The 24,358-nt window shown below is 39.2% G+C and overlaps 1 protein-coding gene across 2 annotated transcripts in view; it reads right to left on the bottom strand.

Moving 5' to 3' along the window:
- The window catches only part of LOC137290446 (fibroblast growth factor receptor 1-like), an 80,100-nt gene that overhangs the window by 12,909 nt on the left and 42,833 nt on the right, over nucleotides 1-24,358 (bottom strand). Inside the window, exons 2-6 of one of the 2 annotated variants that reach the window (XM_067821386.1) lie at nucleotides 18,328-18,705; nucleotides 10,861-11,148; nucleotides 5,823-6,116; nucleotides 4,928-5,032; nucleotides 1,699-1,761 (exon numbers count right to left, since the gene is read on the bottom strand). In XM_067821386.1, coding sequence (XP_067677487.1) covers nucleotides 1,699-1,761; nucleotides 4,928-5,032; nucleotides 5,823-6,116; nucleotides 10,861-11,148; nucleotides 18,328-18,705 — 1,128 coding nt within the window. The remainder of the gene's footprint in view (nucleotides 1-1,698; nucleotides 1,762-4,927; nucleotides 5,033-5,822; nucleotides 6,117-10,860; nucleotides 11,149-18,327; nucleotides 18,706-24,358) is intronic. The other variant, XM_067821394.1, reaches the window with a different exon arrangement.

Consider the following 24,358-nt stretch of genomic DNA (forward strand, 5'->3'; position numbering starts at 1 on the left):
ATATTTCATGCTAATTGTGATTAGAACCACAATCATTAAATAATCATTTGTTTCGGACTTGGGTAACTATTCCACATTATGATAAAACAGACATCTTCAAATATTTCCACCATTATAATTAATTATTATAATGAGAAAATATCATGCAGAACTACGGCAGACAAACCTTTTTTGAATAAGGGAGATAATCATAAATCATACAGAGTTGTTTCCCTTTGATCATGGTGCCACCAAGCTCTTTACCACAGTGACCCTTTCACAGAGTCAAGACACTACAGGTTCTTCCACACTTAATCTCAGAATCCATTGTTTAAAAAGTAACAGAAACTTTTTGAAGTGTACATCCATCCAGTGATGGTGTGTGGTCCGAACTCAGAACTCAGGACATTATATCAGTTGACACCTGTCAGAGGCTGTTTCTGGATGCCTGTCCAGTGCCCACTACAAAGCACATGTGTTACATGTGACCTTAACTTACGCAAGTGTGTTTGTTCAAAATTGCCTCTGTTTAACCAGCAGAAAATGAGTACCCAGCATCAGGGGCATGCGATTCTTAACTTTCTATGCGTCTATCATGCAGTTTGGTTATCCACTTTAATGATAATCAGATTGTGCGCTTTGAGCATCCTTATGGTAGGTAATAGAACTACAGATATGCTCTAATATTATAATCAGTTAAACTGAACATATTTTTCAAGAATTTAATCTGTCTTTCGACATGATGATTTATGTGAGTGGTGCTCAGTGTGTCACCACCAAAGAGATTTTCAAGCAAGTGATATTTTGTGCGAAACTGGGGTTTGCATGTTTAGTTTTATGTATCTGGAAAAGGTACTGGTTGAATTCTTTATTATACTTCTGGTACTTTAAGGCTAGATTTATAAGGCACTCATGTACGTGTAATAGATGTTAATAGCATTGTTAAAGTTTGTAAAAACTATTTACACGAGAAGTCAATAGGGAAATAATTCTTCTGTAACCTGTACTAATACTGCCACAAAAAGACTATATAATAATGAAGCCCATTTCACAACTGACTGATATATTTATGAACGACGTGATCCCACCACATTCTCCCCCTAACAAGTTATTTTCTTAGTTTGTATGAAGTTCTTGTCCATTCTGAACTTATATGACTTTTAGTAAAAAGTTAAGCATGTTTGAATTAAGCAGCAAATGGGAGAGGTGCTTGATGGCCACCTCTCATGCATGGTGAATTCAAATCTATGGACAGATTTTACAGACAGTGATTTTATAAGCTAACAACACTGTAACAATAAAACAAGATCACCTGATTTACAGTCAGGAAAGGTGACATATATAAAGAGTTCCTACACCACAGCATGCTCTGACTAACCAACCCAAGGCAAAACTGGTTGCAAGGCCACACCTTTATATCTTGGTTTACAAATCTGGTTTTGATGAAACAGTTACGCTGAAAAGTGGCACAAAAGGAAAAAATTCACATTCTTCAATGTGACCAGCATTAATTGAGCAAAACTGCATCAGCCAATTGGCAAAAAAATTGCTTGTGTTCTTAAATGGACTTTTTTCAAATAATGCACATCAGCAGAACAAAAGTATGCTTTTAGATCTTAAGTTTGATGTTCTATAAACCAGTTCAGAAAAGTGTTGCCCAACAAACTTGTGAAGGAACTAAACTGGAACCGAAATTCAACAGAATGAAAGCGGACTTACAAATAGAGCGAAACCTGTGTGAGTGGTGAGGGAAGCCCTCCCGCTCTATGTAAGTCACATTAGCTGGAAGAAGGAGGTGCGCAGAAGCATTAGACAACAGAAGTAATCAGACAGAAGTAACCAAAGTCATAAACAAAACATACAACCCTGTGTGTCCAAATATATTTACACTCGGATTACAGATTAAAAAATTTCAGATGAATTGACATTCAAATTACAACAGGCAATTGTTTTTGTACAGTACACTATCAAATTCCATTTTATGAAGCAATGTAGATATTTGTTTCAGTATTACAAGAGTGAACACATAACCCCTGTGCCCCTGCCAAAGTTTAAGACGACTTCACACTCAGATTGATAACTGCAATATTTCTTGAGACAACACACAGCCGAAAGCAGCATTTGAAATGCATGCGTGTTCAACTACCCAGGACGTGTTCAACTACCCAGGACGGGCTATTTTCAACGCAGACTGCCTGTTTCTCAAATTCACCCGCCTGATGGTTAGGTTATAATCAAAACATGCTTTATGTGAGGATACTTTGTGGGCAGGCAAGTTTTGGTCAAGGCTGGAGAGTTTTACAACTAACCAGCATTGCGGTCTAGCTGAAAGTTTAGGGCGTTTCATACCTGCCATATGTCCATGTAACATAGACATCTGTTACCATGACAACCAACTGCAGCCATTTTCATACCTGCCATATGTCCACGTAGCATAGATGTTTGTTACCATGACAACCCACCACGGCCATTTGAATTTAAGGTAAAGAAACAGTGTTGTGCACACGAACCAGCGAAGTACAGACCATTTATACATTATACTGCATATGACCATAGATGAGCCTAAATTCAGCGGACCAAAACAAGCAAGTCTGTAGACGGGCCTTCTGTGGTCCGAGTTGACCGCATGTAAAACCTTATCATGACTCTTGGCTATGTGTTGGGTTCTGATCCTTTTACTTCTGGGGAGGTTGCTTTATCTCCGAAACATACCGTTTGACTGAGATTTTGAGGGTCAAGTTAGGCCCTCATCTTATCAATAAGATCGGCTTATCTACAATAACAAGAGGACATAGTCATCAATATCCGGCAAAATATCCTTCATGAATATGTCTATAAGTCAAGATAATGCCAAATGTTTTGGTATGTATATAAAAAAGTGGAAGGAAAGAAATGAAAGGTTTTAATTGTTCTGCTCCTGAAAGGAATACAACCATCAATTTCCGTCTAAGTCAAACTTGTTGCCATAGAAACACCAAAATATTCTAATCAGAATTAAAAAATTACCAAAAGGTACCAGTGCACCACTAGACCAAACTATGTGCAAGGTTTGCTGAAAATTATTTTTGAATAATTTTACAGATAATTTATTCATGTTTTTCAAAATACAAATATTAGTATTCTGATGAAAGGTAAATAATTAATCTGACCAATCAACATAGAGCACAACTTAACACAACAGAACAACTATCTACATTTTCATGCCTGAAATATCAGTATTTTAAAACTGCCACTATGATCAAATGAAAATCATAATAAAACAAAATCTTAAGGAACAACACAGTGCACAAAGCTCTGTGAATATCTTACAGAAACACATGCATTCAATTAAAGATATTACTTGCATTCTCATAAACGTATCTGACTTATACAGTTCTAAAAATGATGAAGTTACCTACGTATGGAAACTTCCATATTGTTTCCAAGTGCCTGTCATGCAATCTCACATATAGGATGCTGTTGCTGATAATTTGTATTCTTTCCTTTGTCATTAGGATATTACACTTAAAACACTGAATGAACATATCTTTAAATTTATGCTTATAATATGCCACTATGTCCAAATGTTATTCATCTTTGCCCATGCTTTCAGTCTCTGGTTAGTTTGTTGAGTGAGTTAAATAGTTTTGTTTTATGCCTCTTTTACCAACATTCCAGCAATGTAATGGCATGTTACATGTGAACATGCAGTAATGCTAATAAGAAAAAATGCAAACACATTCAGTTCCACACCTCAGAATTTAAGGAAATTTAGGATGTTTTGTCACACACTGACTTGAAATTAATTATAATAGCATTGTTGAGCCTAACATTCAGAAATTTTTAGAGCTAAATATATGAATGATTTTTTTTATTTGAACTGATAGAAAAGCCAATAATGCATCAATAATGTGTTGTTTGAGTAATATTTTTACATTAATAATGTGAAATCAATAGTCTCCCATGCACGTCTTAAGCATAATAATCCCATATCCATGATGCATTTTAAGAGAAACTGTTATTCATCCTTGATGTGTAATAAGGATAATAGTTTTTACATCCACATTTTGGGCCAGTAGTGTTTCATCCATAATATGTAGATGGGAGTTTCTTACATCAATAATGTGTCTTTAGGGCATGTGCAAAAGTTTCAGTAGCCATGTAGATTTTTATGGAGAAGCATGTACAATGCAAGGGAACCCCCTCCCATAATTTTAAGCACAATTATTTTAATGTATTGAAGTATGAAACTGATGACCCCATCTTCCTTCCCAGAAGAAAATGGGTGGACCACACCCATCCATTCATTATTAACGGTCCCTAACAGCAAGTCTGACATCCTCTATGTGTCTTATATGCAGTTCTCTAACATGCAGAGTGTGTTAATGATGAATAAGTATCTTGATTTACTTTATATTCCAGCTGCATCTTCAGCTATCCACTAAAAGATCAACATTACTGCTGAACACGAACAAACATGCAAACGATAAAGTAAATGCAGCTCCAGCAAATATAATCAAACACATTTGATTAAAAAATAACGTTCAAAAATACACAATCCTGAATGAAAATATTTTGACTTAAAAGAGATATTTATTAAAAGCATGCCAGTACATAAAAAAGCTTTGATGATGATATCCAAAACTGATCTCTTTCAGGATAGTGTTCTAAGGTTTATTTCTATCCAAGATTTGATTCAATGCCCATAAAAAGAGCAAAAAAGCTTTTAATAAATCTTCAATAATGCTAAACAGTGACAACAGGGATAATTACAATAAACAGAGAGTTCTGCTGCCACTCAACTGGGTTCGAAAGTTAAAAGGATTCAAAGCCAGGTTTGAAAGAGCTCAAATGGATTATAAAATCAATCCTTGATGAATCGAAGGAAAAGATTTCCACAGGAATTATGCCCAGGAAAATTGATTTGTCGAATTAACACAATTTAACACTGCATAATGCTATCACTTACTTTGTAAAGGTGACCTGTGATCTATAATCTTTGATATCTCCCGCTCTTCGTGTTTGGCTATGGTGTATGCAGCATTTTCACCTCCTTGGGCTAGGGCAGCGCTTTCTGGAACGGTGAATATCATCAATAGCATCATCACAATAGGTATACATCATCATCATCATCATCATCATCATCATCATCATCATCACCATCATCATCATCATGTTTTTAATTTTGATTCTGGGTTAGAAGTAGTCATCAGCAAACCATTCTGGTTGTAAGAGTGAAGGAGTGAGTTTGGTTTTAGCAATATTCCAGAATATCATGGAATGGGTCACCAGTTATGGGTTTCACTCTTTGTGACCATGTGGGATATCAAACCCCAGTCTTTGGCGTGATGAGTGGACGCTTTAGCCTCTAGGCTACCCCATCACCCCTGGTTGTAAGAGACGACTAAGGTGACCAGGTCTTGCTGACATGGTTGGACCATGTTATCCCTACTACACAGAACAACGGTCATGACGTCATTCACTGGATTATTTTCCAGGCACACAGTTGGAATATTGCTGAAGGCAACATGATACAACAAACATAATATACCATTAAGAAAAAGTCAAGATATTGGTTTTACAAGATTGATAAAATGCAAATGATAAAGCCAAGGTGGAACCAGATGATGAGAAACTCAAAGTTAAAATGTGACATGATATTCCAGTTCTTTGGAAATGTTTCATCTGTATGGACATATCTTACTTTTTCTCTTATGCATTGGCACTGGCTAGTGGTATTAGCTCATAGAATGGAATATCCTCTACTTTTTTAAAATGGCATATTTTATGTCATCGGTATTTAAATACAAACTCAAAATGGATGAAAAGAAGAAATTGTTTCCACGATTGGACTTGTGTCCTACCGTCTATAGTAATATTGATATCCTTGCTGTCGTTGTAAGAAACGCCATCAATATCATTGACTGCTGCACATCTGTAGGTGCCCTGGTCACGAGGCTTGAAGTTGTTGATGTTGTAGAAGGAGTTGCTGGAGAGGCGGACAAAGCCAGTGATGTTGTCAAGGGGGGCGAAGGACCAGGCATAGAAGGGGGATGGGTAACCTTTGGCCACACAGTGCAGCTCGATGGATGATCCCAGCTTGTACACGCTGGTTGACACGTGGGGCAACGACCACACCTGTGTCACCTTCACCGGCACTGCAAACAGAAATAAATAGGCTGCCTGAACTATACATCCTTTTGAGACTATTTCAGAAGTACTAAAAACACATATTTCACAAGCAATGACTTCCGAAAGAATAAGAGAGGCAGATTTCAGATAATGTTTTTAACCACCATGTCAACTGTAGTAAAGAACTGAGCCCTGTTTAACATACCTGTCTGGACCAGACAATCCAGTGATCAACAGCACGAGCACCAATCTATCGCTTGGGATACCATGACATGTGCCAACCAAACCGATGATTCTGATCACCCGATCCCATTAGTCGCTTATTTTGACAAGCATGGGTTGCTAAAGAAGAATTCTAACCTGGATCCTCACGGGATATGTTAATGTATGAGAGTTAAATCATCTTAACATCATCATTGCTGTCTGGAAAGGGGCGCTGGATCTCTTACGCTGCATCGGCAATTCAGCAATTACTCGCAGTACATCACGACCAGAGCCTCAGAACCAATTTCCTTACAAGTAGTCAAGATACTGAGTGGAAAGCTTCACTCATCCTTAAACTCCTCAGCCAGTTGTGCTTGAACATATCTTAAGACAAATTTAGTAGTTGAGCTAGCCGACAAGCAGGAATTCCAAAGGCTGTATAAGGTGAGATAGATTGGGAATTTCATCAGTACAGTGATTAAAGTATCAAATCACGGTCGATAAGGTTGGCATTTTATAGTTGATAAATGTGCTATCTGATTATATTGGACTTAGTCTAGACCATGTGATGTATGCCTTAGTAATCCTTTCCATGAACATCTGTCCCTTCACAGATGCTTAGTTATCTATTCAGTTTTTTATCTCACTATTTTGCCTTTTGAGTGCAATCTATTCTAGCAGATATCTGAGATTGATATTTTTTAACTAAAAGATTTACAGACATTGAACAAATCTAGAGCAGCACCTTCAAATTTGAGTTTGACCATCTTTAACTTAATCATATATCCTGTGATTACAGCTTAAAAATATCTGTCAAACTCCCCAAAACCAAGATCTAATCCCAATGTCCATTCATTAGGGGTAAATGGGTACTTTCTTACTTACTTACTTTATAGCACTTCCAGGGGTTAAAAAATATATTCAAAAGCCACATGTCACAGGGCAAGTGACTTTAAGAAAGCAACTTGTCCTGACTGATTTTCCATTTGCCCTGATTTTGATGACATAATCATCATATTAAAATAATGAAAGAATAGATCCCCATGGTATTTGATGTTAAATTTTACTGGACTGTTTTTTGAAAAGTGATAAATAGCCAAGAAAGATAACCCTACTTAATTATCTTTGCAAAATTTAATGGCTACATTTTGAGCAGATATGAAATGAAATCCAAGTTTATTTGCAGTTTTGAAACCGCAAGTGGAAAATATCTAGTAGCCCACCAACAAGTAAGAACTATTATTTGACTGCCTGAAATGAGAAGTGACTTGTAGCGGGCATCAGCTGCAGGCAATGGGATTTTTGAACCCCTGACATCACATGACAAATTTACCTTTCAATATAATATGTTCTCAGTAAATCCAGTGTCCATGTTCTACTTGAAACTTATTCATAAAATGTGTGTGGTTGTAAGAAAATTATCAAATAAGCTTTTTAGATCATTTTCCTTTTGTGCATTTATTCTAAAGACTAATGTAATCTACAGTCATGGAGCACAATGGTGTAGCGGTTAGCAATTCTGTCCTTCCACGCCAAAGGCCCAGGTTCAAATCCTGGTGGAGACAACAAAAATCTGGGTCTCATACAGTGTTGTGTTCCTGGGCAAACAGCTTCATCCACATTGCGCTCAGTCCACCCAGCTGTTTAAAATGTCTACCTGAGAAGTGTAAATATGGATCTATACGGTCGCGCTTAGTAGCTGCTTTGAAAGTACAATTCCGTCAGGGTGATAATGTAACACCAGAGAACAGCCTCAAGTTGGATTCTAGTTGCAATAATTACTCATTATTCTACCAGTCAAATTTGGATAAACCCAGTGGGAATTTTATACCTATGACATGTAACAAATCATCTTTAATGCAAATATGTCTACATAATGTACGTAGTTACGGAAGGTATAACATAACTGGACATATATTTTTGTTAGAAAGAACTGAAAAAAAGAACCCAGGTACTGACATCTTACTTCTGTGTAGATGGTGGTCGTCTAAGGATGCATAGACTTGGACCACATGATTCGATTTCTAGACATTTTAGAAAAGGTTTAAAAAGGTTTTTAAAATGACCTAAAAATTACCAAATTTATTTATTCCATTACAGTATATCGTACCAAAGACCAAATACCACATTTCTACTAATACCGTGGTAGTCTGTTTCACCCCTACCATTCAGGGATAGAAATGCAATTTCTTCATAGGGTGCAACAGGGCACCTGACAGGTACTTTCGGTGTGCCTTTGTGAAAAAAAGTGTGCCTATGCCTTTTAATGAAATGTACTTGAAACATCACAACATCTCTCATTCCACTTTACTGTTTAATAAACCAGTAAACATCAAGTATACCTGTAACCTGGTTTTCCTGAACACTATGATGACTGCAAGAATACTTCAGTTTCACTGGCATTAGACTCATAAACTAACCCATGAACAACATTATCATCCAAAACAGGAATTCGTGTTGCATTCTCTGGCATACAGGACCCATAATGGTCCCGGGCTAGAACAGGCCTTCAGCAACCCATGCTTGCCATAAAAGGCAGCTATGCTTGTTGGAAGAGGCAACTAACGGGATCAGATGGTCAGGCTCGCTGACTTGGTTGACACATGTCATCAGTTCCCAATTGCACAGATCGATGCTCATGTTGTTGATCACTGGATTGTCTGGTCCAGACTCGATTATTTACAGACCGCTGCCAAACAGTTGCAATATTGCTGAGGGTGGCGTAAAACTAAACTCACTCACACACTCTGGCATACAAGAATGGCCATGCCCATATTACACTGTCAGATCACACAGGGCAGATGGGAAATTTTTTCATCCATGCCAAGGCACGCAGATTAAGTAATTTGTTATTCCTCACATTACAAATCTTGAGTAGCAACTTGACAGGTTAAACTTCCAAATATGTCGGAGTCCGGGTCCCCTTTCAAGTAGACTATGGTTGCTACATGTTTGCTGTGACAACAGCTAAACAATAACTGCCCAACACTTTCGGGGTACGTAAGCTGTGACCAGTCTGTCTTTGTATAACTAATCACACATGCTATGAAATGGTTTACACTGCGGTGCAGACATGACCTCTCAAACACTAAAACTGAGGATCTTTCTTGACAATACTGAAAATGTTATCCCATCAGCTTAACACTTCATGATGTTATATGCTGTTGTATTTGATTTTGATTTATCAGAAGAGTAGATACATGTAGCTGTATGACAATCACTATTCTCACATTCATATATTTGTATGTATCATGGTATACAGGCGACGTCTGAAATACCTCACCAACATTTCAGCTAAAACTGCTAATGTTCTACACAATCAAGGTGTACAGCAAAGTCTTGGAAATGTTCGGGAAGTGTAAAAGAAATTATTTCACTCTTAGTCAGTGATAGTTTGAAGACCAAATGTGTTGAAGCAGCCCATAGAATACTCTAGATGGACCTTGAATCACATTTAAGAATACTTTTGTTTGACCTTGTACAGCTCCAAGTGTATCCCAGTTGAACTTTCTGAAGCTTCTCTATTTTCTAGCTTGACCTTATTCTCAAAGCATCTCTAAGTATATTCAAGATTCAATATTCAACTTAGGCTTGAAATCGAGTATATTCAAGAAGCACATTGTACTTGAAGTTCCCTGAGTATATTCAAGAAGCAATATGTGCTTCAAGTCACCAGAGCAGAAGTGTCTTGTACTTCAAGTTGAATAGAGTATACTGTAGAAGCAGTTTGCACTTGAAGACACCCCCCACCCCACCCCACCCCATCCCCTGAGTATATTCAAGGTGCAACATGTGCTTGAAGTTGCCTCAGTATATCAAAGAAGCACCTTGTACTTTAAACCCCCTACATATACTCTTGTTTGAAACTGTTCTTCAGGCAGCTCTTAATGTAGTCTTCTACTCAAGTAGCTGCTTACCATTATTGACAGAGTCAATGAAGGAAGACAAGCAAGTCTGAGATTGATTCCTGGTAATTTGGTGGCTCCAGACAATGACTTCCGCATCGCTCATTATGTACATGATGTAATCTAAAGCCAGCAGTCTGGGGGTCATCTCAAAAGGGGTTACTGGGGGGAGGGGATGTCATTACTGACACAGTTACACTTCAGTATAAGTGAATATGTCAGTAACAATGGTGACTAAGCATACAACTATCTACAATTATGAAAATTCAAAATTAATGCCCCTTTGAACAGTATTTAACACCATGAAGTGTTATGCTGCATGGAGCCAACTGCCCTTGGTCCAATCTCAGTGCTAAGGTGACCATAACTCCCATACATTAAAACAGCCTTAAGGTAGTCTTCAAGTTTGTCTTGTGCTTGTGATTTGGCTCCTTATCGCAGGGGGCTCAGTTTATGAATGAAATATACTATTTTGACACTGATTTTGAAGGTTAAGTTAGCAAGTTGGCTTATCTATGAGATCAGCTGATCAAAAGTAATATACAGTAGGTTGCATGTTGCTCAAGGCGCTGAGAAAGATACTCAAGTGCAAATTAATCTGTGACCAGTGTAATACTGGTATTAGCGCACTGAGTATGTTATTCCGTTAATAACAACTCACCATATATCTTCATGGCCGGTAGAGCTTGACACACGACGTTCAGCAAGTTCTGCGGGTAGGTGATGAGGCAGTTGTAGATGTGGCCATTCATGTCACTGTCTGCCACCATTCGCAGACTTGCCCGCAAGCTGGTGGCGTTCTGCAAAGTCGTTGTGGAATTCAGATTTTTGTCGCCATGGTTCCAGTAGAGGTGAGGAGCCTTGGCACCAGCAAAGGTGACAGAGCAGTCTAAGGTGATATTCTTCTTGTACTGGGTCTCTGGGTTTTCGTTTCGACACGATGGCATGGCTGAAACACCAAACATAATTTGTGTTATCGTGACTATTTGTTACAATATTGAAGATCTAATGTCATGTTGAGGGAGTGATTAAGTGGCCTTGCGGTTAAGTGTTTGCTTGTCACTCTGAAGACCTGGGTTCAATTTCCACATGGGTGAAATGTGTGAAGTACTGGAGTCCCCCTGCCATAATATTGTGGGAACACTGCTAAAAGCAGTGTAAAACTATATTCACTCATTCACTCACCCACTCACGCAAAACACCCTTAGTACACGGTACTTTTTGTTAGCCTACCTTGGGCTTGGATAAAACAAGGAGCATGGCATTCACTAAAACACAGTTACCCTGGCAATATCTACATTAGTCTTGGTTTGAGCAATCTTCCAACCAACAATGCATGGAGGCTACAATATTTATGAACTTGTCTTGAATAAAACATTAAACACAAATTTTGCCTCACATATCTCTGAAAACAAAGCCAAAAATTATATTTCCAGTATTTTTAGTAAAACAAATGCATTCTGTTGTGGGGCATAAAACCCCAAACAGTTTCAAATGAACGAGTTTAGTTTTATGCCACACTCAGCAATATGTCAGCTATATGATGGGACAGTTTCAATCATTTAACATTTGTATCATCTTCATGATTCATTGGCCAGATGATCATTTTAAAGACAAGAGTGAGTGAGTGAGTGAGTGAGTGAGTGAGTGAGTGAGTGAGTGAGTGAGTGAGTGAGTGAGTGAGAGTTGAATATTTCAGCAATTTCATGATGGGGGACACCACAAATGAGCTTTGGGCAAATTCATGTCCATGTATGGAATTGAACAAAGGCCTTCTGTGTGATGAGTTAATGCTGTAACCATTAGGCTTCCCCATAACGCCACAAGCCAGGAAGAATTTATAGTTCCATGGATGAAGACTGAGGTATTCTGTCAAGAGACAGATCCTTATTTCTTTTCAATATTTTCAACTTCACAGAGTATATTCATGTTGGATTGATGACAGAATTACCTGGGTTATATGTTGCTGTTTTCCTGGTGTGTAAGCTGTATATGTGAAAGGAAATGTTATGTTGATGTATTCTGCCCTTCACCTTCATCACCATTTCCTAATACATTCAGTGAACTATATTCTAACAAGCAAATCCACCCTCGGTCACTTGTTTCAATTTCCACTGTATGTACAAAGTGTGAAGGACATTCATAGTGCCATTTAGTAACATAACTGGAATGTCACTGACTGACTCATTCATCCTACCCGTGAAGATCTGGGTCTCCTTTCGCAAAGCACTAAGGTGATCGTAAGTCACAAAGGTAATCTAAGTGCAATCTTAAAGAATGGGAGTTAAGGTTAACTTAGTAAAGATTGCTTCATGAAAGGAGCCACTCGTATTTAGAATCGGTCTTTAGCTCGCTGACTTGGCTGACACATGTCATTGTATCCCAATTGTGTAGATCAATGCTCATGTTGTTGATCACAGGATTGTCTGGTAAAGATTCAACTTTTAAAGACTACTGCCATATAGCTGGAATATTGCTGAGTGCAGCAAAAAAACGAACTCACTCACTCACGTTACCCCAACCTTACCCCAACTAACCAACACAAACAGCCACCTGACATGCACTCACTAACTCAAAATCCACACTAAAGTTCCCAGACCCTCACACTATAACACATATATCTCTTTTACTCTCACAACACTTCTTGTTTTGTGTCTTCAAAACATGTTTGTTCAGCTCCACACCCACCTACTCACTCACACAATGAATCATCCAAACAAAGAATGAACGTAACAAGCAGCCCTCTCAGTAACCCAGTCCATTCCTCCACAAAAGGCTGACATTGATAAAAAAACATTTGTAACAACCTTATTACATAAACCCCCAACATTCTATTTTCGAAAAGCCTGTGCAATGAATAACAGTTAAAATCACCCATTATCATAAATAGCTGATAACCTGAACAGGGCGATGAACTTCGACTTTCTTTGATGTACACAGACCCCAATGAAAATGCACTCTATCTCCAACATCAACAGAATTGATTGCCCATCCACTGAGTGAAGCCTACAGGCAACAGCTGCATCTTCTATTCACAGTGGTTATCTTCAGATGGTCCATTGAAGGTACTGTGTAACAGTTCATGATGAATAATTCTCATTTCATCCATTTCATGAGGTGTGCGTCTGCCTTCCGCCTCTCAGGATGTCTCCCTTCAGCATCAGTAGTGCTGCTTTGCCTTTAGAGATACTATCTGAGACTGCCGGAGAAGAGTTTTAGGAAAAGGCAGAAGGACAATGAAATGAATCACTGACAGCAAGGATCAAGGGAACAAAAAAGCAAAGTATCCAATCTTGAACTGGTTTGAGAGACAGAATGACATTGAAGTAATACCTGAAAGCAAGTAATAGAAATCAATGTTATACAACCTAACTGGTCTGACAGATTGACAGATGGAGAATGAAATATCGAAAAGCAAAGGTCAGTGATAAGAGTGAGTATGGTTTTACACCACATTTAGCAATATTCAAGCAATATCTCAGTGGAGGGCTTCACACATTGTAACCATATGGGGAACTGAACCCGGGTCTTCGGCGTGATGAGCCGATGCTTTAACCACCAGCCTATCCATCTCCCTGTCAATAATAAGAAAAGGACCAAGGTGACCATACTAATAGACAGAAAGATGGGTGAACAAAAGCACAATAGAATTGCTGAAAGCATGCACCATGGGGTCAGAAAATCCAGTGTATCCATATATAAACTGGTTTGAGTGACTGAAGGACAGAAAGATGATGAGATAACTTATAGTAAGGGTCATTATCATGATTATGGTCAGAAAGGCTCATGGTTACCCAATGCCAAATTGTTTCTGAATGTGTTTCCAAGAAATGCCAATAAAAAGGTGGTTCATATCTCTACAGTATCTGGAACTACTGATGCTTCACTGGATTAGTTGGGATTCGTCCACTACAGCAGAAACATTTCACAAAAAAATGTAAATTACAACTCTAAGTTTGCTACCAACAGGCATCAGGACCAAAAGAACGTTCCCATTTGTCATTTGTCTAACTCTTCCTGTTAAGCACACTATCTTTGAAAAAAATAGAAACAGAATTCGAATTACCTTCTCCAATTACACACTGAATAATCCATCACACACAACTTTAAACAACTTTAAAAAAGATAACATAAGTTTTTAACTGTTCAGCGAGCAGCTAACATGCCAAGTTCAGTAACCAATCTTCCAGTGTATTTCAAGTTGTTTCAAGACAGGCTGAATAAGGTAACATAAAATATATATACTGATTCTATTGACCTTGTCCAGGTTTGTCACCAGCTTGTGACAGACTGACTGTCAAACCAACATACAATGCTCTACCCACAGCATCTTGGTCGTGGAAAAATCACAAGTACTTTTCTGAGCTGTTTTCAAAATTTAGGCTATTCCACAATCACCAGACGACTGAATTGTGTTGAAGCCAAGTAAAATATGCAGAGATGTTACTAACCTGGGGAAGATGACAATAAATATTGTGTACCAGTTAAACTTCTGAATATATAACTAAACAAATCATTGTTTCAAAGTAGCTTGGACCAGTAACAAATTCTCAGGACTAGTGAAGTAAGGTTTACACAAGTTTGTCCTATGGTACTGAGTTGATTAGATGGTTTGGTGTTTAACGCCGCACTCAGCAATATTCTAGTTGTGGCGGCAGCTCCAGGGATTGACAATCAGCTATAAGCATAAATATGGAGATGAACTATCATCAAACTTAAGGGATTTTGATTCCTACTGATATACAAGATAAAAGCAATACTGAGATACCATGCTCCTAATGGATATGCATTCTCCTGACTTTGGGGCATACAGTGAGTGAGTGAGTGAGTTTAGTTCTATGCTGCACTCAGCAATATTCCAGGAAATATTCCAGCCCTATGGCAGCAAATAATGGAGTCTGAACCAAAAAATCCAGTGACCTTAAGTATGAGCATTAATCTGTGCAACTGAGAAATGATGACATGTGTCAACCATGTCAGAAAACCTGACCACCCGGTTCGAGGTGTACAGACTGCAAGCTGATATGTTACCCCTTAATGTTTAGTGCAAGCCTAGGTAACAACAGGCAACATCTATGTCTATTGGTATATTAAGGCCAAGGGTTATGAACCAATGAACATGCGCCTTGAGGGCAGATGTTCTATCCTGCATACAGTGTATTATATACTCATGGAAACAAATAAGGGAACACATGAAACTCTTCCAGGTTTCTTTACAAGCTTTGTATTGCAAAGTGGGTGAAATTCTGGAAAATAATAAAAGAACACTTGTACTTTCATGTGTTCCCTTATTTGTTTCCATGAGTATATATATGCATGTATCTAATGCAGGAGTGAGGAGACTTATACATCTAATACAGATGTAATGCAGACATGCGTAGTTCAGGTCTTCTTAGAACCATATTCATCATTCACTAGCCATCAGCTTATGAGGTAGCACCAACACCTGAGTCTGGGCCTATCTAGGCAAACTAATGATCAACAGCTTGAGACCAGTTCTAACCTGGATCTTCAAAGGTCTCGATATTACACGTTTACCACATTGACAACCCCCACAACTATGGGTTGAGTGATGACAAACCTCAAAAAAAAAAATGGGCAAACCGGGATCTGAACCAAAACTCATTGTTTCCTGATATGCTCATGGGTGAAAACTCTGCATAGCAAAAGGAATTGTTTCAAATTTCAATATTTTGCATTCAGTAAACTCCTGAAGTCCCTCTTGAATCACTAAGCCACCCTCGACTAAACATTAAACACATGAAGGATATTGGCTCTCAGCCACTAAGATGGTATTCTCCTTCTTCCACCAATGACTCGTACCGACTGCTGATCCAATTTTAAACCAAGACTACTTGAAACACATCCAAAAACTACTATTGCCCAGAGGCGCATTTATCCGTCTGCAACTTAAGCTTCGATCCAAGCACTCAGTCAGCATTTTCAGTAATTAAGCGGCTATGTGGTCATTAATGACAGGCTTCTTTGCAACTGTCTCTCATAGGTCTTACAAAAATCTGACTGTGTCCTCGTAAATCAGTGCCGTCTACTTCCTCTTCCATGAAACCTTCTCTTCCGTTTCAATCAGACTCCCAAGGGATGACTATTGAAGGGCATTTTAACTCCCGCACTGTTTGAAAAAGTTTTTTAACAATAATTTGTCCCCCAGTTTTATCCTTTTGAAATAAATTGCTTGCAGGACATGCAGAAGTCCTGAAAAAACAGGTGTTAGGACCAAAAAAATCTGTACCTTTTTCCTTTTCTCTGGTGGAACAAAACTGCATGATTTAAAGCAGTGACTGAAAAAATATATATCAACAACCAATATCTTGGGACCTCAACCCAACCGCTTATTTGAAAAATAGCAGATCTCAATGCCATCTCCCATTTTTTCTGCCTGCTTTCAAATATATGCTGGTCAGCACTTGCTAAGCACAAACAAGTGACTAAGGATGACTACGTCCTTTACAAACACTGAGTGGTTTCCCCATAGCTGGGGTGACAGCGCTTGGGCATTTCAAAGGTAGAAAACTTAGGGCCATTCTTGAAATATTTCACTGGCATCACAAAGCTTATCCATCCATCCATCCATCTCTCCCTTATTTCTCACCATCCATCTGCTGAAAACCACTATCGGTTATCATTACAATTTGTCTGAGGAATCCTAAAGGAAGAAATTGAAGGATTGTTTGTTGTTTAACGCTGCGCTCAGCAACATTCCAGCAATATGGCAACAATTTCTAAATGACTGACCTGACAATCCACTGGTCTACACAGTTGGGATCCAACCACCACATCCATATCGTCATCTCTTATGACAAGCATGGGAAAATGAAGATCAATTCTAATACAGATCTTCACGTGTCACTTGAGGTTGGAGATGTGACAAACCCTAACCTCAAGATAGCAAGAGAGCTTGTGAAAAGTTTCTATTTTTTATACAATAGTTTATCACTCATGTAGAAACATATTTCTATGAAATTATAAAATTTAGATCTTTCGGTAATTTTCTTCAGTGATGCAATGGAGCTGCTTGGTTTGGAAACAGAACTTTGTTTAAGAAAGATCAAGCTTAGCTGCTTTTTAGGAGCAGTTTCCTTATTAAATCATGATATATATTGCCACTGAGAGAGGGGAAAACTAAGAAAAGAAAACTTTTAGTATTTTATTTTTGAATGAAAATTCAGATGGGAAACAAACAAAGATACTGACAGTCTAAATGAAACCATGTGCCGGCTCACTGGACAAAAGTGATTCTGAAAACTTCAAGAACATTCCATCCATGTCAGGAGCCCTTCAAGAAAGAGGCTTCATATATTGTGAGTGGATTTAGTTTTACTCTGCTTTTAGCAACATTCCAGCAATATCACGGCAGGGGACACTAGAAGTGGGATTTACACACTGTACCCATGAGGGGAATCAAACCCCACCACCCCTCACATGTTGTATTTATGTGGGGAAACAAAACCTTGATACTGCTAAAACAAGAAGCCTTTCTTCTTGAGGAGCCAAACCCTGCAGATGATGGATGGGACTGACCTCATAACTTCCAGTGTTGTCATTCTATTGCCTCAACAGGTTCTCCTTTTATTAAGTAAACCTCTACAGGCAATAACGAGGGCATTCTCTAAGAAATCCACTGAGGATTTTCTGAGTAAATTATAGTCCTTACATCCAAAGCAAGGTATCATCTGCCAGTCACATCCCAGTTGATTTTAACAGAAAATACCAAATATCGAAACCATATCAAAAGTATATGTTCAGTTGGTTCATAAGTTGGATCAAAGTCTCCTCCTCAATTTTGATCCTTCACCTACAACGTTATGCAGCAACCAGCGACCGAAGGGATCGAGTTTTGAAGCTTGCTTACATACCGAGTTAAAGCATGTCACAGTTATCTAAACTGACGTTCCTGATATCTGTTACTGTCTACCAATTATTTACCAACCACTGTCATGCAGGTGGATTATTGCTTAGTGAAACATTTTTGACAACAAAGAAGAAATCTTGATTTGCGGAATTGAAACAAAAACATATCGACCCCAGAATTTGAGGACCAGTCAAATAATGGTCTTTTGGCAGCAAGTTGGTTGTACTTGAGAATCCACATGTTACCATGGTAACTCACCAATTAGATATAACTGAGCAGTCTTTATGGCAGGACTCGTCACGTTGGACCAGCATCCGTATGTCCCGGCATCATCCAAAGTCAGGTCCGAGATTTGGAGATGGACCGGCATCGTGTTGTGGTACTTTTCAGGGTGAGATGTAAGGTTGGTGTAGGTCTTGTTGTAGTGGTGCGTCCATTTCACGATGACCCGTGATGTGGTACTCCCCAGAGGGGTGAATGTCCAGTTGACGATGTACGGTTTGTCGTACTGGAGATTGCTGGAGCCGCCATCGCCTGGCTCCTTCACCACATTGCAGTACATGACCACTGACTTACTGACCGTCTGGGCCGTATCTGCTGGGCCATGGAGGGTGACATTTTGACCTTGAACTTGACCTGAAAAAAAATAAAATAAAACTGAGAATACAATATAAAGCAGAAGAATTTGTTTATACAATATAAACAGGATCTTTTTCACTTATATATAAAGGCTCCTCTCCAGGGTAAAACCAAAGGATAAAACAAAACTAATATGCAAATACAAAAGGTTTAGTTCCTATTTCAGTGTTTACAAACCAATCTTTCTTTGCCCTTGTCTACAAGGTTGCTAAATACAATGTTTATTCCCAATAAAGGATATTTACATTCCCGAAACTCCACCGAGCATTAGGTTCTCTTCAGGTTCCATCAAGTTACATTCTGTCCTAGTAAATGGGAAATTAGTCACAAATGAGACTATTAAGTTCCTATATCAAAATTTCAAAACAACAAATGTGTACAAAGAACTGAAGATTATCTACAGCAAGTGAAGAAATGGTCTCACTGCAAACCTTCAGCACATGGACTGGACTTTGTCTTTACCCAAATACAGAAAAGTCAGGCCAGATCAATGCACTATGTACATGTAAGCAATGTAAGGAAATATGGAGCTGTATGGTTATTGTCATAACATATATTGCATGACTGATCATGTAACTATATACATATGTCTGGGTTAACAATTACACAATCCCAGGTCCTATGGTTTGGTAAATTTGTACTCTCTCTTACTCTTTGTTAGCTTAGGAACAACAAGAATAATTTTGAAATTGTAATTTAACTATTTTTGTTTGTCCATTTACTGGTGAGTACTATTTCGTCTTGGTTGTTGGATAATGCCAAATTTGGCAAGCATCCATGTATGTGACAACAGTCTGTAAATAATCTGCTCCAGACAATACAGTGATGAAGAGCATTGATCTTCCCAATTAGGATGACATGCATAAACTTTCTCATCAGCTGAAGTGACCACTCGATCCTTCTGACAACCATGGGTTACTGAAGACCAATTATCACCACGATCATGGGTTACTGACTTTATTAACTTAACACCCAACTCTGTTCAGTTTCATTACATAACTGGTAACACTGACAGATATTTGAGTTACGCTCAACAAATGAACTTCAGTACACTCAAGGGAACAGCAAATATTGTGAGAACAGTGAAATTACATCAAGACATAAAGAATGTATTTTTCCATAAGAGATTGTAAAATTTCAAGCAACAAATTTGAAAATGTACCATAAAAGGTAATGGCAGTTGACTAGATACTTCACAAATCTCATTCAATAAATCATTATAACATTAGGGAAAGCACTGAAACTGCCCAAATACAATTCCAGTCAAGCACCTGCCAAAAACATACATCTCGCTCTAATAAGCATCATTAGATTATCCTGTTTTCTCCATGTTTTTAAGCAGTTACCAATTTCTGGAGTCATCCCTAGCTGATCTGCCGACGATAAACCATATTTACATCGTGCAGCTTAAACAAAAATCTTAGGAAATCAATGCTAAAGGGTTTAGGATCTGCTCAATACTCTCTGAGCCACAAACATGTCCAGTTTCACTGTCAATTATCTCGCTCGAAGAGGGAACCTGTTTTCTGTTTAGTTTAAACATTTCCTGAGGTAACTGCGACACAGATGTTGAATTATGACTTGTTGAATAGGATATGGCTACTGTTGAATATTTTAAGGTTGTAAATGTACATTCTGACATGGTACGTGTTCACATTAGTTGTATCATCATCATCATCATCATCATCATCGTCATCATGATCATCATCGTCATCATCATCGTCATCGTCATCTTCATCATCACGCTGAAGACCCAGGTTTGATTCCCCACAATGTGTGAAGTCCACTGTTGCTGTGAACCACCATGATATTGCTGGAATATAGCTAAAAGTGGTGTAAAACCTTCAAGAACCCTGATACATCAAGAAATCTTTCTTGAAATGAAAACCGAAAACAAGAAAAATCTCTTGTTCAATACTTTGACACCATGAGTATCCAGTGACATCTTGGACATGTCAGTTATCTCAGTCACCAGTATGGACACAGACCAATATTAAACTCAGACCTACTGCATAGGCAGAAAGGTTGTTGCAGACCTGAGTGTCTAAGTCCCAAGAGATTCAGTAAGTACATGTTTCTGAACTTTGGATAACAAGGACAATGAGATTAGCAATGTCTCGGAGCAGAGGTATGCCGTCAAGATTTCAGCAGGTAGAGTAAATTTGGTTATCACATGCCACTTTGCATGTTAGTACAGTTATATCTCCACACATTGACTTGATGAAGGAGGAAAGCCTGAGTGGGGTGTCACAGTTTTACCACTCTGTTGAAACTCAAGAGAAGGACTGGTGTTGACCAGTGAGTGAGTCAAGTTTTCAGCACTATAATCCAAGCAAGTATCACTGCAGGGGACACCAGAAATGGGCTTCACACTTTGTACCTATGTGGGGAATCAAAGCGGTTCCTCCTCAAGATGAGAGACTCCTTTGACTACTAGGTTACCCTAATGCCCCTGATGACCCTGTCATGTCAGGTTACCCTGATGCCCCTGATGACCCTGTCATGTCAGGTTACCCTGATGACCCTGTCATGTCAGGTTACTCTAATGCCCCTGATGACCCTGTCATGTCAGGTTACTCTAATGCCCCTGATGACCCTGTCATGTCAGGTTACCCTAATGCCCCTGATGACCCTGTCATGTCAGGTTACTCTAATGCCCCTGATGACCCTGTCATGTCAGGTTACCCTAATGCCCCTGATGACCCTGTCATGTCAGGTTACTCTAATGCCCCTGATGACCCTGTCATGTCAGGTTACCCTAATGCCCCTGATGACCCTGTCATGTCAGGTTACTCTAATGCCCCTGATGACCCTGTCATGTCAGGTTACTCTAATGCCCCTGATGACCCTGTCATGTCAGGTTACCCTGATGAATCAAGATGGTTTGTTGGATTATTCCAGCTATATCACGATGGTCTGAAAATATTTAAGTCTGGATCAGACATTTGAGCGTATCAATCTATGCACTTGGGATACGATGAACATTAGCAAAATGATTGTGGGGTTTGAATCTACAACAACCACTACCAACTGGCCTCTTTGATCACAGACACATAAGTAACTTAGGGTCCTCTGGTTTCATAAGTGTCATACGTAACTCATGCTTGTCATAAGAGGCAACTAACAAGATTGATTGGGTTTACGACTTCCTGACTTGGTTTACACATGAGATTGGTTCTTAATTGCGCAGATCGATGCTCATGTTGTTGATCACTGGATTGTCTGGTACAGCCTCATTTGTTCACAGATCACTACAATAAAGCTGCAATATTTCTGAATGCGGCGTAAACCTAAACTCACTTATTTGTAGGTTTTAGTAAAACCCAGCATTACTGTATTTGTTCTATTACTGTATTTGTTCTATTACTGTATTTGTTCTATTACTGTATTTGTTCCATTACTATATTTGTTGCAGCCATCACTGTCTTTCTATTACAACTATCAGCATCCCCGTCCATTACAAAAATAGAACCTTTGATCATAGACTTACGCATATGTTCAAGCCAGGTTGGTCGTACTGGCTGAAGAATTTGTAGACTTGTTTCCCCATCTGCGAGGAATATGTACGATCAATACTGTTCCGGCCAAAATTACCAGTCTAATAGCATTGAACTGTTGCCTGACAAAGACAGTGGGACACGGAATGTGGTATAATGGTACCGGGGACGGTCCAAAGAGAGAGATCCTGAACAGGTGATTACTGCGGTTGTAATAATTGCAGTTTGTTCAGAAACTGTTGCTCCCTTAGAATTGGTGTCACTTAGTAGTCTGATGCAGGCGATCACTCTAATCACCACTCAGGCCAAATTATGGTTCTACAGTGTCAGTAGGATGATGAACATAGCCGTTACACGTGAGAGTCTCGGTCCCGTGTGATTCGCCAGTAAGTGAGGTGTTTCTGAACTCTGGACAAGGCGGGCAATTAGACTAGTACTGTTGTTGCTCTAACAAATGGATGGTCATTTAATGCTGTCTGGGAGTGTTCTGACTATTAGTATCGGTGTTTAAAGCAAATGACATCTCCTCATGCAGCAACCATCTCTCTTCTGTACGACCATCACTGTTTGAGTGAGTGAGTGTGTTTAGTACTGTGCCGCTTCATCACTGTTTGAGTGAGTGAGTGTGTTTAGTACTGTGCCGCTTCATCACTGTTTGAGTGAGTGAGTGTGTTTAGTACTGTGCCGCTTCATCACTGTTTGAGTGAGTGTGTTTAGTACTGTGCTGCTTCATCACTGTTTGAGTGAGTGAGTGTGTTTAGTACTGTGCTGCTTCATCACTGTTTGAGTGAGTGTGTTTAGTACTGTGCTGCTTCATCACTGTTTGAGTGAGTGTGTTTAGTACTGTGTCGCTTCATCACTGTTTGAGTGAGTGAGTGTGTTTAGTACTGTGCTGCTTCATCACTGTTTGAGTGAGTGTGTTTAGTACTGTGCTGCTTCATCACTGTTTGAGTGAGTGTGTTTAGTACTGTGCCGCTTCATCACTGTTTGAGTGAGTGAGTGTGTTTAGTACTGTGCTGCTTCATCACTGTTTGAGTGAGTGAGTGTGTTTAGTACTGTGCTGCTTCATCACTGTTTGAGTGAGTGTGTTTAGTACTGTGCCGCTTCATCACTGTTTGAGTGAGTGTGTTTAGTACTGTGCCGCTTCATCACTGTTTGAGTGAGTGAGTGTGTTTAGTACTGTGCTGCTTCATCACTGTTTGAGTGAGTGAGTGTGTTTAGTACTGTGCCGCTTCATCACTGTTTGAGTGAGTGAGTGTGTTTAGTACTGTGCTGCTTCATCACTGTTTGAGTGAGTGAGTGTGTTTAGTACTGTGCCGCTTCATCACTGTTTGAGTGAGTGAGTGTGTTTAGTACTGTGCCGCTTCATCACTGTTTGAGTGAGTGAGTGTGTTTAGTACTGTGCTGCTTCATCACTGTTTGAGTGAGTGAGTGTGTTTAGTACTGTGCTGCTTCAACACTGTTTGAGTGAGTGTGTTTAGTACTGTGCTGCTTCATCACTGTTTGAGTGAGTGAGTGTGTTTAGTACTGTGCCGCTTCATCACTGTTTGAGTGAGTGAGTGTGTTTAGTACTGTGCCGCTTCATCACTGTTTGAGTGAGTGAGTGTGTTTAGTACTGTGCCGCTTCATCACTGTTTGAGTGAGTGAGTGTGTTTAGTACTGTGTCGCTTCATCACTGTTTGAATGAGTGTGTTTAGTACTGTGCCGCTTCATCACTGTTTGAGTGAGTGAGTGTGTTTAGTACTGTGCTGCTTCATCACTGTTTGAGTGAGTGAGTGTGTTTAGTACTGTGCTGCTTCATCACTGTTTGAGTGAGTGTGTTTAGTACTGTGCCGCTTCATCACTGTTTGAGTGAGTGTGTTTAGTACTGTGCCGCTTCATCACTGTTTGAGTGAGTGTGTTTAGTACTGTGCTGCTTCATCACTGTTTGAGTGAGTGAGTGTGTTTAGTACTGTGCTGCTTCATCACTGTTTGAGTGAGTGTGTTTAGTACTGTGCCGCTTCATCACTGTTTGAGTGAGTGAGTGTGTTTAGTACTGTGCTGCTTCATCACTGTTTGAGTGAGTGTGTTTAGTACTGTGCCGCTTCATCACTGTTTGAGTGAGTGAGTGTGTTTAGTACTGTGCCGCTTCATCACTGTTTGAGTGAGTGAGT

This window comes from Haliotis asinina, chromosome 1, assembly GCF_037392515.1.
Source record: "Haliotis asinina isolate JCU_RB_2024 chromosome 1, JCU_Hal_asi_v2, whole genome shotgun sequence".
In the NCBI taxonomy this organism is placed as follows: Eukaryota; Metazoa; Mollusca; class Gastropoda; order Lepetellida; family Haliotidae; genus Haliotis; species Haliotis asinina.